The sequence below is a fragment of the Epinephelus fuscoguttatus genome, linkage group LG20 (assembly GCF_011397635.1).
Source record: "Epinephelus fuscoguttatus linkage group LG20, E.fuscoguttatus.final_Chr_v1".
In the NCBI taxonomy this organism is placed as follows: domain Eukaryota; kingdom Metazoa; phylum Chordata; class Actinopteri; order Perciformes; family Serranidae; genus Epinephelus; species Epinephelus fuscoguttatus.
The window spans coordinates 31,827,093-31,839,772 of NC_064771.1; the positions used below are offsets into that span (position 1 = coordinate 31,827,093).

Genomic DNA, 12,680 nt, shown 5'->3' on the forward strand with positions numbered 1-12,680 from the left:
GCCGATCTGTTTGTGTGAGCGTCGGGCTGTGAAAGAGAGACAGGCAGTGTGTGGGTGTGTGTGTGTGCATGTGTGTGTGTGTGCAGCACGGAGGGAGCGACAGAGAGTTGAAGGAAGTTGGAGAAAAGTTAGTTGAAGGTGTGAATCCTGCAAACTGGACTTTAGGCTGGATGAAGTGCTTTAAAGCAGGAGGTGAGTGGCGGCTCGGCCAGGAGGAGGTTTGGAGGCTAAAGTGAGACGAGGGTCCCGGTGAATGGGCTGGAATGTGTCCAGATGGGGTCTGTAAAGTGCGAGGGGAGAAAGTTTGGAGGGGGGGAGGGGTGCTGTAGCAGCAGGGGATGAGGGGACAGGAGGGTGAGGCGGGGGTCTCCGGTGCTTTGTGGTCTGTGGAATGCCTTCCTTTTCTTTCCTCTGTTCGTCACTCCGCCTGCATGCACTTGCTCCCCTCTCAGCCTTTTTAACTCCTCCTCTCCTGCCTTCGCTCTTTCAACCCTGCAGTCATCAGTTCATCATCTACAGTAACTCTGAGGGGAATAACATGCTGCTCACTGTTTTCCTGTAACGTATGTTTCAACTTCTTTCTCTTTTATGGCTTTAATGATCTGTTTGTGTTTGCTGTGTGTGAAGTGTTTTTATTTACTGGAAACATCCTCTACATGAGTGTGTGGTCAGTCACTTTCTGTAGATGTAAACCACCAAACTAACCTGACGCATGAAGTTACTGACAGCAGCACTGTTTGTTGTTTGCAGACTTTACTGTTGACATGTTTGTGTCATCTGGGCACTGGGACAAGAAGGCTTTAGTGGCAGCAGAGACGTTTGTTTGTGTGTGTTTTGTTGGACCACAGCTGAACTGGAAAACTGCCTCTGGCCAGAGGCTGCATTGATCTGTCTGTCTAAAAGAGCTGCTCTGTTATGGTCTGCACGCAGATGGAGAGTAGGCAAACATTTTACATTTGTATTCACACTGGTGCAGCGCTGGTTTAAAACATGCCTGGTCAGAACGGACTGACTGCTTGCACTGTGTGTTTCCACTCGTACAAACAAGTTCAACACTCAAAACTGCACTTTCTTAGATTTATTATAATATTTACCTGAAAAATATTTAATTATGTTGCTAATCTAACTCCCAACTGGTTACAAATTCAGATTTTACTCACAAAATATAACAATTAAATTACTGTAAAACTACTGTAAATCAGTAGCCCGAGGTATTATTTGCTTGAATCAGCAGGCTTATATTTGGGACAATTCCTTTCAGTAAACATGGGGACATACCATCAAATTATTTATTTAAACCAGTATGAATATTACATGTAGAAAAATTAGGCTTCAGATAATATGTCAAATATTAATAATTCATTTGATCTAGTCCCGACAGACAGAGCATCAAAGAGAGAACAAGAGTTATGACACTTGTTTTACGACACCTCTTTACCCTGTTAAAACAATATTCACAACTTGAATTCATTTTCGTGAAAGATCTGTTTGATTCTTTTGATCTGAGGACCCTTTCCGAATAAAGGAATATGAATACAGGGTAATCGAAGAATGGACACATAAATTGACTTAATGACCGTTTCAGAGGTAGAGATTGGCCACATGTTCTTTTGTCATGGCGGTAAATCTGAATGAATTATTCTTTGGCACTCATGGTTTTAGAAAATTAACTGAACGATTAAATTATGGAGAATCTAACCAAGCTAACAGCTAACTAATGTTAGCTCAAGTGAGTAGCCAACAACCCGTTTTATACATCCAAAGAACTTGTCTAAAAATGAACTGCTTATTACCAGACCAGGCCTCTATTTGAGACAGGCCTTTATTTGTCAAATTGTGTAGCTACACCGGGCTAGTAAAAGGGACTGCGCGTTTAATTGAAGTTTTACGGTATGATGCATTATTATTCATTAAATTATCTAGCATTATATTAGAATTAAAAGCTCAACATTGAACAGAGGTTAAGTAAATTTAAGCACATTACTGATATGCCTCTCTTTTCCTCCTCACTTTTAAGGAATACTTCACCGATTTTCAACCAGCTTTGTATCGTAACAGTGTGGGTAGTATGTGTAAATGACCTGTGGTAAACTGCCCTCCGTTTAACTTGTACCTAGATCTCGTTGATCGTCTCCAAGTGAAACTTCGCTAGTTGATACACATGATGCAAACCTTGTTGCTCGAACTACAGGCTGCACTTCCGCATTTTTGTATCGCCAACACGGACACGAAGAGTATATAAGTGGATCAGGAGACAGACCCGCCCCTCTTTCTCTCTCTCTCCAACGCAGACCAAACTCAAGTCAAACCTAAAACTAAGCAGCATTTATCAAATATAAACTGAGATTCTGGCACTGTGTCCCCTATTTCCCGACTCAGATCTTTTCGGAATCATGTTTTAGCACCATTTAACTGTAATATGAGACGTGACCCACCAGCGTTCTGGCAGTTGTAGGATTTCTGCCTCTTGAGAAAAAGCAAAGCGAATGCCATAGAACTTTCTCAGTTTCCTCTGGTCATGTGGCACCAGTTTCAAAACAGTTTGCGTCTTTCTCCTGCATAGACAGCCCAGTGTTATGAAAACAACGTCAAATATTTCAAGTAAAAATTTGAATGTAGGACGAGACGCAGACGAGTTTTGCAAAAGTACTTCCTCTACCACTGCCAATAATCAACCAACATTCCCAATTAGGGAAAGAGTAAAAGCCAAGCACAATGGCGTCTGCCCGGGGCCCCCAAAATACTAAATCCACCCGTGAAAAACACACACCAGTCTCGGCTACTTGAGGTCAGAAACACAGTTAAAAATACACTTAACAGATGTATTAATTTCTGTACTTCGATGTTACCACCGTAGTTATAAAGTAGAGCATGGATTAATCAGCAGAGGTTGGCCCTGTGTTGCCAACGGTAACGTTAATGGTGTTATACGTTAGTGAGGTTATGGAAAATGTCCCCAATGGATGAAGGTGAAGACATGCTCGACTCAGTTCTCATCACCATGGTTAAAGTAGAGTGTGGATTAAATTAGCGGTAGTATGGCAAACAAAAACACACCCAAGTCACGGCTACTCGTGGTCAGAAACACCAGTGTTTTAGCCACAAGAGCTGTTTGCTCGTTTATTCAAACTTTATTAATATTGAACGTGTCGTATGTCCAAATTGCACCGCATTCGACACTGCACCTCTTCAGGTCCCCAGGAATACACCCGCCAAGTGTGAAGTAGATCAGATGAATGGTTCTTGCGATACTGGAAGGACAGACAGATTCCCTGCTTTACAGTTAGATAATCACTGGTTTTAAACTGGTCACACACACCAGAGAGAAGCAGATATTCGTAAAAAGATGTAAAGACAATATATCACGTTCTTTCTGTGACCTTTCTTCATCCCTGTGTGTTTCCGTCCGGCAGGTGACGATGCGATGACGGGGGACACAGACAAATATCTGGCCCCCCAGGACCTGCGGGAGTTGGGGGACGACTCGCTCCCTCAGGAGGGCTACATGGGCTTCAGCGTTGGTGCGCGGTCACAGAGGTAAGAGAGGCACACCATGACACGTCAATATCATGACTGTTTATATGTTTGTTAAGGTAGTTGCTGTAGTGTTGACATTGATGATGTGTAAAGGCCCGGTCACACCGGCATTTCAAACTGCAAAATTTCAGAGTTTAACGTTGGTGAACTTTGACACTCAGATTCACACCTTGACAAATAGCAACCGTCCTGACAGTTGTAGCCAACAGAGACACAAAGAATCCACGGTAGACGAAGCTGCTGTAGCTTGTTAGTTTTGCTCCACCGTCACGGGCAAATCCACAATGAATGAATTGCAGCTGCAGATAGCTCCATGAATTGCACATCACTTTCAACACCTATCTCCCCGTCTCAAGGTATTGCTCTGATGTTATTACTGCCTGTTTCTGGTGTGACTGCGTCTGTAAAACACAGATCAGGTGGCCGAAGGATTCCTCATTAAAATCGTGAAAAGTAAATGATGCAGCGCAAAACAGGAAGTTGTCACCTGCTTTTTTAAATTAAAAAAAAAAGAGGAAACCTTGACCAAAAAAAGCAAAGTGTAATCTTTGACAGGAAGCAGCAGCGTATATGGAGACTGTCAAAGCTTAATCATGTTGTTTCCAGCTTATAAGTGACATCGTAACAAAAATCTTTTAAAATATTCTGTTCAAGTCTTTTGTTTTAAATCCAGGCTTCACATTATTCTGACCCCCGACACACAGATTTTCCTCACACCACCAGGAGGTCATAGTTCGCTCTCTGTGGCTGTTGAACTTTTTCGCTCACACAAAAATATTGACACTTGTGCAAGCGGCTGCAGAGGGAGGGGTTATTGAATATCTGAGCAGTGACACACACGGACATTGAGCCACAGGAAATTAGAAACATGTTCAATTTCATGGCCCTGAGCCCTGGGTTACATCAACACACTCTGTTTGAGTGGGGTGGGATGTGTGTGTGTGAATTGATTTAACAAATTGTGCTGTAGGAGGGGGTTCACATCTCTTCCAGTTCAGTCAGTTTAGGAAGTGAATTATCTATGTTGTATTTATGTCATGTATGTCTGTTTTTCAGTTATAAAACTCTTTAACATGTTACTTCATTTTCCTTTTGAACATCACAAAAAAGTAAAACATGCATATCCAATATAAAGTTGTGATGTGGGACAAGCCGCTCGGTCCAGAGGCAGTTAAAAGACCATTTTAATGTTTTATTTAAATGTTATTCTCAATATTCCTATTGCTTGAAATACTACAATACCCATGTGCCTCAGCTGCTGTTGCTATGGCAAAGACAGTGGATGTGAATAAGAGACTCAGACAATTCAGATCATTTCATGCCTAGTGAATTCAGCAAGCACTGAGTTTCATTTAGGACTATGACTGGATGTTTCTTACAGAAAGGCTTCTTGGGAGTTGTAGTCAAGTTTTCACCTTAATAGCGGGATTTATACTTTTGCGTCGACACAGAGCCTACGCCGTAGCCTGACGTGCACCTCCCCAGAAATGTAACTACACGTCACGTCGACGCAGACTTCCTGTCTGTTTCTGTAAGCTGAAACCATTTCCCTCAGTGGAAACAAAGCTTTTATTTACTTTAATTTCACAGATAAGAAACAATAAACTGTGAAGACAGTAAAGCCTCCACAAAAATAACATTTTCAGTCTTGTGTGTGATTTATCCTGGCTTCATATGAGCAGAGGGCATCTCTGCTAGCCACTAGGCTAATTTATACAATGTAAAATGCCATAGGCTTGTACTAATAGAGTGTGCCAGTAAACCCGGAACTCCGTTAGCGTTTTTAGCACTTCTGGTTCTCTCATCTAAAAGTCAATACGTTTTTTGAATGGGATTTTGGTAAAATGCCTCAAATAAGGTCTGTGGTTAACAAAAGCCTTTTTTATATATATATACTTTATTAATCCCCGAGGGGAAATTCAATTTTTCACTCTGTTGTCAATTACACACAGGTCCGAACACACACGTGCACAAACTGGACCTATACATGCACAAAGTGGAGAGATGTCAGAGTGGGCTGCCCATGACTACCCTACCAGTCCACGCTCCATATTTTTGGTCCGGACGGGGACTTGAACAGGCGACCCTCCGGTTCCAACCCAAGTCCCTATGGACTGAGCTACTGCCACCCCCAAGCCCCAAAGCTTAAGCGAGTTTCAGGTTTTGTTCTACGACATAAAACACGTCAGTAAATACCCTCCTTGTGAATGTTGAGGCTTTTACGTGTTGTAAAAAAGGCGGTTGCTAACAAGTTGCTCAATACGACTACAAACCCTGTCGGGGACATTAAACGTCATCACCCCCGAACAGACGAGAGTGTTGGCAGTCCGCCATTACAGCTTCTTATTTAGCTTAAACAGTCCGATTTCCCAATTACACAATGTTTTTAAAATAAAGCGGCTGAAATCAGTTGAAAGCTTAGTGGCAGTGATGTCAAGAGATATGATCGTGGAGTAGTCATGTAGTCCGTTAAAGCCTAACGTTAGCTTTTTAAACTGTTAGCCACGGAGCTTATTTTCTGACATAATCCAAAACGCAATGCAAAAATCACATTCACTTTCTCTTCCGGGAACCAGCGCTATGCTAACGTTAAATTTCCGGGTTTTGACGTCTGCCCTGGCACACTCTATAACGTTAGCATGTTGTATTTGTTTGGAAAACGTGTTTAGTATAAGACAGTTGTTTTGTCGGTGAACCTTGCGAGTTGTAATGGAGCTGGATTTTGTAATGTTACCTTTGTTAAATGTTGCTGTTGTCCCTGGCTTCATATGAGAAGAGAAACTGTTCGCTAGCTGCTAGGCTAATTTATACAATGTAAAATGCCATAGGCTTGTGCTAATAACGTTAGCATGTTGTATTTGTTTGGAAAACGTGTTTAGTATAAGACAGTTGTTTTGTTGGTGAACCTTGCGAGTTGTAATGGAGCTGGATTTTGTAATGTTACCTTTGTTAAATGTTGCTGTTGTCCCTGGCTTCATATGAGAAGAGAAACTGTTCGCTAGCTGCTAGGCTAATTTATACAATGTAAAATGCGATAGGCTTGTGCTAATAACGTTAGCATGTTGTATTTATGGGGAAATGTGTCCAGATAAAGACAAGTGTTTGTCTGTGAATGCTGCGAGTTATAGTGAAGCTGATTTGTGTGCTTGTGTTTGAAATAGTCTCTACTGAGCCATGTTTAATGTGTGTTTAATGTGTGTTTTGAATCAACTGAGCTTTATAGTACTGCCGCGGACTAGTGTTTTGGAGGTGTAACTGCAAATCCTCACAACGGCGTATGCCTCATGTGTAGGGTACGGCGTAGGCTCTGCATCAAGCTGACACAAGTATTAATCCACCTTAAGGCCGCACTAATCAACATTTTTAAGGCAACAGACTGTCATGTGAAGGGGGTTGCTCATAATGATGAACCCACAAACCCGACTCAGCAGTTTTTTTTGCTAATTGTGTCAGTTTTCAAGTCAGTCAGTCAGACACACAGTCAGTCAGTTAGACAGTTAGACAGACAGTCAGCATCTGGCAGCATCATTCTTCCAGCCTGGCTTTTCTCCTCTCTGCATCTCTCTCTCCACTCCTCTGTTTGTTCATGATCTTTTATTCTCTCCTCATGTCCGTTCTTAATGTTAGTCCCAAAGTCAGGTAAGGCTGAAGGCATGAAGAGGCCTCCCCCACTACCTCCCCCACCCCACCCATTCCACCCCTCTCCCTCCCCTGACACCCCCAGACTCCAGTCGCTGCTCTGTGGTCCAGTGTGATACATATGTACTGTGTATGTTTGACTACTAACTGTGTTTTTTACCTTATGTTTTTAACACTAATGTGTGTCGACATCAGGCGCTGTGTCGTGTACTGTGGTTCACGTGTGTGTGTGTGTGTGTGTGTGTGTGTGTGTGTGTGTGGTCTTACTCTCAGCTGAAAACAGTTCTGCTGTGTTTCCCTGCTTGTAAGAGACGAGCCTGTTGTGTTTGCTTCCGTGTTTGACTGTGATGGTGACTGCACCATTAACGCCTGGGTCTTTGTGGGTTAGCCACAAAGGTGGAGCTTTGCATCATTTTGGTTTCTGTGTGGAGAACTCCTTCATCGAGCTTCCAGGGACCTGAACTGATGTCATCTTCATCAGTTTAGAGTCACGTAATGGACAGTGCAGAATAATCTCACTGTTATTCTTCAGATAGGTGTGTACATGTCAGACAAACATGTACGTTTACGACCATTAAAACTGCTTTAATGGTAGGGCTGCGCAGTCAGTTGAAATATTATCGAAATGGCAACATGGCCAAGTTAAATATGCACATCACAGGAGCTGCATTTCTTTTTTGAAAAAGGTCAAATGTGTCACAACATACTGTTATAAATGAAGCGTTGTGGCGCTACAGAGATGTCCCATCCCTCAAATCAGATGTAAGGTAACATTCTTATTTGATACAGACCCCAACAAAATCAGAATCAGAGTCAGAAATACTTTATTGATTCCAGAGGGGAAAATGTGATTTGTTACAGTTGCTCTGGTGTGAAGAAAAGAAGTAAGAATAAGAATGTGAAATAGAATAATATGTAATATGAAAATATAAACCAATAAAATAAAAAAAATAAAATGTGCATTTTGCTACAGTGTTAAACATTAGTGCTGAAGATATTGAAAATATTAAAAATAAAATAAATATCGTCAGTGCGCTGAGGCTGTAAGTGTGAAAATTTAACTACAATATATACATCAATAGAATAAACAAGAATAGAATTAGAGTACAACATAACATAAGAAATATGCACAGTTATGTGCTTTGTATGGTGAATAAATACATACAAGAGGTGTTGCTGAGGATAATGTGTATTGAAAAATAAAGCACATTTGAAAAGATATTTCAATAGATTTTTTAAAATATTTTAAGTGAAAGATAAAATCCATTCCCACTAAAATTGGGATTCATATTGTAATATGATTTTTTTTTTATTGGCAATTTTTTTTTTTTTAACTTTACTTTACATATACTTTAAGAAATGACAACATATATTTATTTGAAAATAAGTTAATCAAACAGCAGGATTTGTTTCATGTTTTGCCAATTATCTTTTCAGAGGACCACCTTTTTTGCATATAACAGACGTACAACACAAACCTCTTTGCAGTCTCATAGGTGTATTACGGCTGTGTACTAGCAACAATCCAGCGATACGATATTTATCACAATACAGATTATACAATTCAATATATTGCAGTTTTTTTAAATCTGCATTTAGGAGTTAGCGACCAGTTATGATTCTCCACGTTTTACAGGCCTGTGTTCTTTGTGTGTACAGTAGCGATATGTTCTTATGTCGGAGCGGAAGAGTCAAATGGCAGCACAGTTGTCTTGCAGTCTGGGGTTTAAACACAACACAAACTCCCATGAATCTTTGCAAGTAAATTATTGTTTGAAAATTGATAGTATTTTTGAGATTCATTGTAGTCTCACAAAACATAGTATGGCAATACACAAGTGCATCGATATTTTCTTACACGCTTAAAAGACATATGTGTGTCCACTATCTTTTAGATCCCTACCATTACTTTCAATGGTCATATGTATTGTATCTTGGTTGCACCCATGGTTGCAGTTTATTTTTTTAAATCCCATTATCTCCGGATCATTTGTGAGAGATTTAAAATGCCTGAATGAAAACAAATCAAACAACTTAAGTTGTTACATATATTTCCTTTCTATGTATGCATCAACTGCGTCATCATTAAAAAAGAAACGTTTGTTAAAAGGGAAGTTATTTAGCTTTTTGTCTTTGATAACAAAATGAATGTAAATGCCACATTAAAATCATTTTAGTGATATCCAGGAGAGAGCAGTGTGGACCTGCCAAAACCAAATACAAAGCAGTGTCATTAGTTCATGAGGGGGTGTAAGGGAGCTTTTTCTTTTTTGAAATGGAAACAGGAAATGAAAAACAGTCAGCTGTCCAATCATAGTTCGGGGGTGGGGCCAAGCTTATTCAATTCAGTTCAGTTTTATTTATAAAGCCCAATATCACAAATAACAATTTGCCTCAGAGGGCTTTACAGCATACGACATCCCTCTGTTCTTAGGGCCCTCACAGCGGATAAGGAAAAACTCCCCAAAAATCATAGCTGACGTGAGTTTATGTTTTAATCCAGGTGTTTTAAATCTTCCATAACAATTGAATCTGTTTTCTTTTCTCAAAAATTAACAACAATAAAAGCTGGTTCATGGATTTACATTCCAATGTGAAGCTTTGGCTTTAGTCTTGACCTTAAATGGGGAGGACAGATTTGATAAAATGATTTCTTGAACTCAAGATAATGAGACAGCAGGATTATTACCTCATCACCTTTTTGGAGGAAATTATTTTATTACCCAAAGATAGCAAAATACTTTTGTAATTTTGAGGAAAAAACGGTTTTAAAAAATATAAATTGCAATCGTGGCCTCTCTCAGCTTCCATAGGTTTGTCATCTCAGCACAAGAGTTGTGTTTTTGCCTCTGGGCACGGGCTAATTGGTTCCTATCGGTTGACTTGTGTAGAGCAAACAGCGCTGTTGTAATTGTGGTCTGAGACGTTGCAGGCGAACATTCATCACATGTCATCACTCAGGAATGCTCTTTATTTGCCTCATAAACGTCTCCGTGAAAGCCCCATCACAAACAACATCACAGCGTGGCGTCACTGACAAACGTATTGGGACAGAAACGTAAACAATCGACTTTTTTTTTTTTGCGAGACGAAATTACAGCAGCTAATTATCTGCAAATTTATCAACATGACTCCCAGTACAAGCTTCCTGTCCTAGTACTGTGTCCATTGTCCATCATACAGTAACTACTGCTTCTCTCAGGCTGTTAGGGCATCTGAACTGTGTGCTGGCATGGTGTGAATAGCTCGGTCGCTGAGACTGAGGAGGCTAAAAAAGCTGTAACAGTCAGAAAAGGTGTAGATAATGTAGTGAGTGTACAGCCCCATGTTGTTTGCACTGTTCATCCATCATTTAAGAGATATTATTTGGATAATCAGCAGACACTGACGACTGCATCTGCATCCACAGTTTAGCTTGTTTTTTGTTGCCCCGACACATTAGTATCCTCCGCACACCAATCACTCCTCTCCAGCTCTGGTTTTTGTTTTGGAGACACTTGAATCCCCTCTTCAGGAGCGTTCTTTCTTTCCCTGTGGTTGTTGTTGTCACTGGTGGCATACAGTCAGGTTCCTGGAAGCTGCATGCATTTAATGTGTTTATGTTTGTTTTTTCTGTTCACTTTCATACCCCCCCTTTACACCCCTCCCCCTCCCAACTCCTCCTCCTCTTCCTCCTCCTCACCTCCCCTCTCCATCATTGTGACTGTTGTCTTGGTAATCCGTGACTACTACGGCAACCACACCAAGCCTCCGTTCCTTCAGTTCTGATAGGTCCAACACGCTGAACCGGAGCTCGTTCACGCGGGACAGCATGATGATCGAAGAGATGCTGGCGCCCAATAAGGAAGTGGTGCGTACTCTTTTTGTTTTGCTGGCTTCTGTCTCTGTTTCTCACGTCTCTGTCAGTCAGTAATCCACAGGTCATTAACTCCACAGGAGGCACAGTTCTGTCTCCAAATGTGCCAAGCTGTCCTGGTGCTGTGCCAAAAGTCAGACTGTCCACCAATCCTCTTACACCTGAGATGGTGTTGACATAAAGACGACCAATCCCGTTACATTTTACTGAAAGGGGAAATGAGATTAGGGGTTATTGCTGCGATCTAAGAGGGATTACCGTGATGGCCCACTTACTTTAAAGGTGCAGCGAGGTGGCACTTCAGGTAAAGTTGTTACTTTACCTAAGAAGCCAAAGACGACACAATCTGACTTTAGACAGCTTTTACCTCCTCGTGAATCCGAGTTTTAACGACGTAACAAAGATTATTTTAGCTCAGAACGTTTTTCACAATAGAAATGAATTTGTTCTCATCGTCTTATCAGATCATGATTCAAAATAGGAGGTTTTGCTGAAGCCACTTGTTGAGGTAGGTGTGGTAGTTTCTAACACCTCATTTCCACTTACATATGTGTACGGAGACGATGCAACAGGAAGTCAGTTCATTTCTATGAGAATCTCAGGGTGCTTTCACACCCGCCCTGTTTGGTTTGGTTCAGTTGAACTCTCGAAACGAAGCTTGTTTGCCCCTCAGTGCGGTTCAATCAGGCAGGTGTGAACACAGCAATAACACTCAGGTGCACACCAAAAGAACAGCAGCCTGTTAGCTAAGCTAGCACGCAGTCTCTCCGAAATCATCGCAAAAGTAAAAAATTTTAATGTACTCGAGGCAAAGTCCAGTCTAAAATAATACACAAAAAGTTTCGCAGGCAGATCGGGTACCATGGAGGCTGCTTTCAGACCTAGAGTTATCTCAGGGACTCATTTTGTCACAAAGTTGTATAATTGCCTAGAGTTGGTTGGTGTTCTCACGGCAGCATTTACAAGAGGACCAGATCAAATGCCTTGTGTGAGAAAGCTGCTCTTGATTGGTCAGAATTTCCATGTGGGAAAAATCCAGGAAGTAAAGCAAACGTTGAAGAAGAGTACACTTGCAAGATAAATGTGACACTTTCTAATGTCACAATGGAGGGACAACTACGCAGGTTGATTTTAGCGCTGCTCATCGTGGACTATATTGCTGTCATTGTTCATTTTAGTCAAACCATACAGTTTGAAAACGAGGCGCGGCTCCAACTAGAAAACAATGTTTTGATGCATTGGATGTGCTGAATGTGCATATTAAGGCAGTACAGGAGGAGGTGCACATTAATAATCCTCCAGGACTGGAACGTGCTCATGTTTACCTCTTCGAGAATGTTGGCTGGCCGGTTATAAATGAACTCTGGTGCAGTGTGTTTGTGGTGATAACATGTCCCGACTTGGATCTGAACCAACTGCACATTGTTTGGGTTAAACATGAGCATGTTACAGTCTATCTAGCTTTAAAAAACAAAAATGTATCCAGCATTAGAGGCACAAAACAAGATCAACTGTGTGTACAGATTGGGCTGCATATTGTTAGAAAATGTGCAATGTCATTGCCAAAATTATACCATGGTTTTGCTGCTGACACTGAAACTAAACATTTTTTGGTTGTAAAACGGGTGCTGCAGCTTTTTAAGTATTG

The 12,680-nt window shown here is 41.1% G+C and overlaps 1 protein-coding gene across 6 annotated transcripts in view; it reads left to right on the forward strand.

Moving 5' to 3' along the window:
- Positions 1-12,680, forward strand: part of ank3b (ankyrin 3b) — a 174,964-nt gene that overhangs the window by 107,353 nt on the left and 54,931 nt on the right. For all 6 annotated transcript variants that reach the window (XM_049564428.1, XM_049564429.1, XM_049564430.1 and 3 more), the window contains 2 exons: positions 3,414-3,537; positions 10,924-11,026. In XM_049564428.1, the coding sequence (XP_049420385.1) occupies positions 3,414-3,537; positions 10,924-11,026 (227 nt within the window). The remainder of the gene's footprint in view (positions 1-3,413; positions 3,538-10,923; positions 11,027-12,680) is intronic.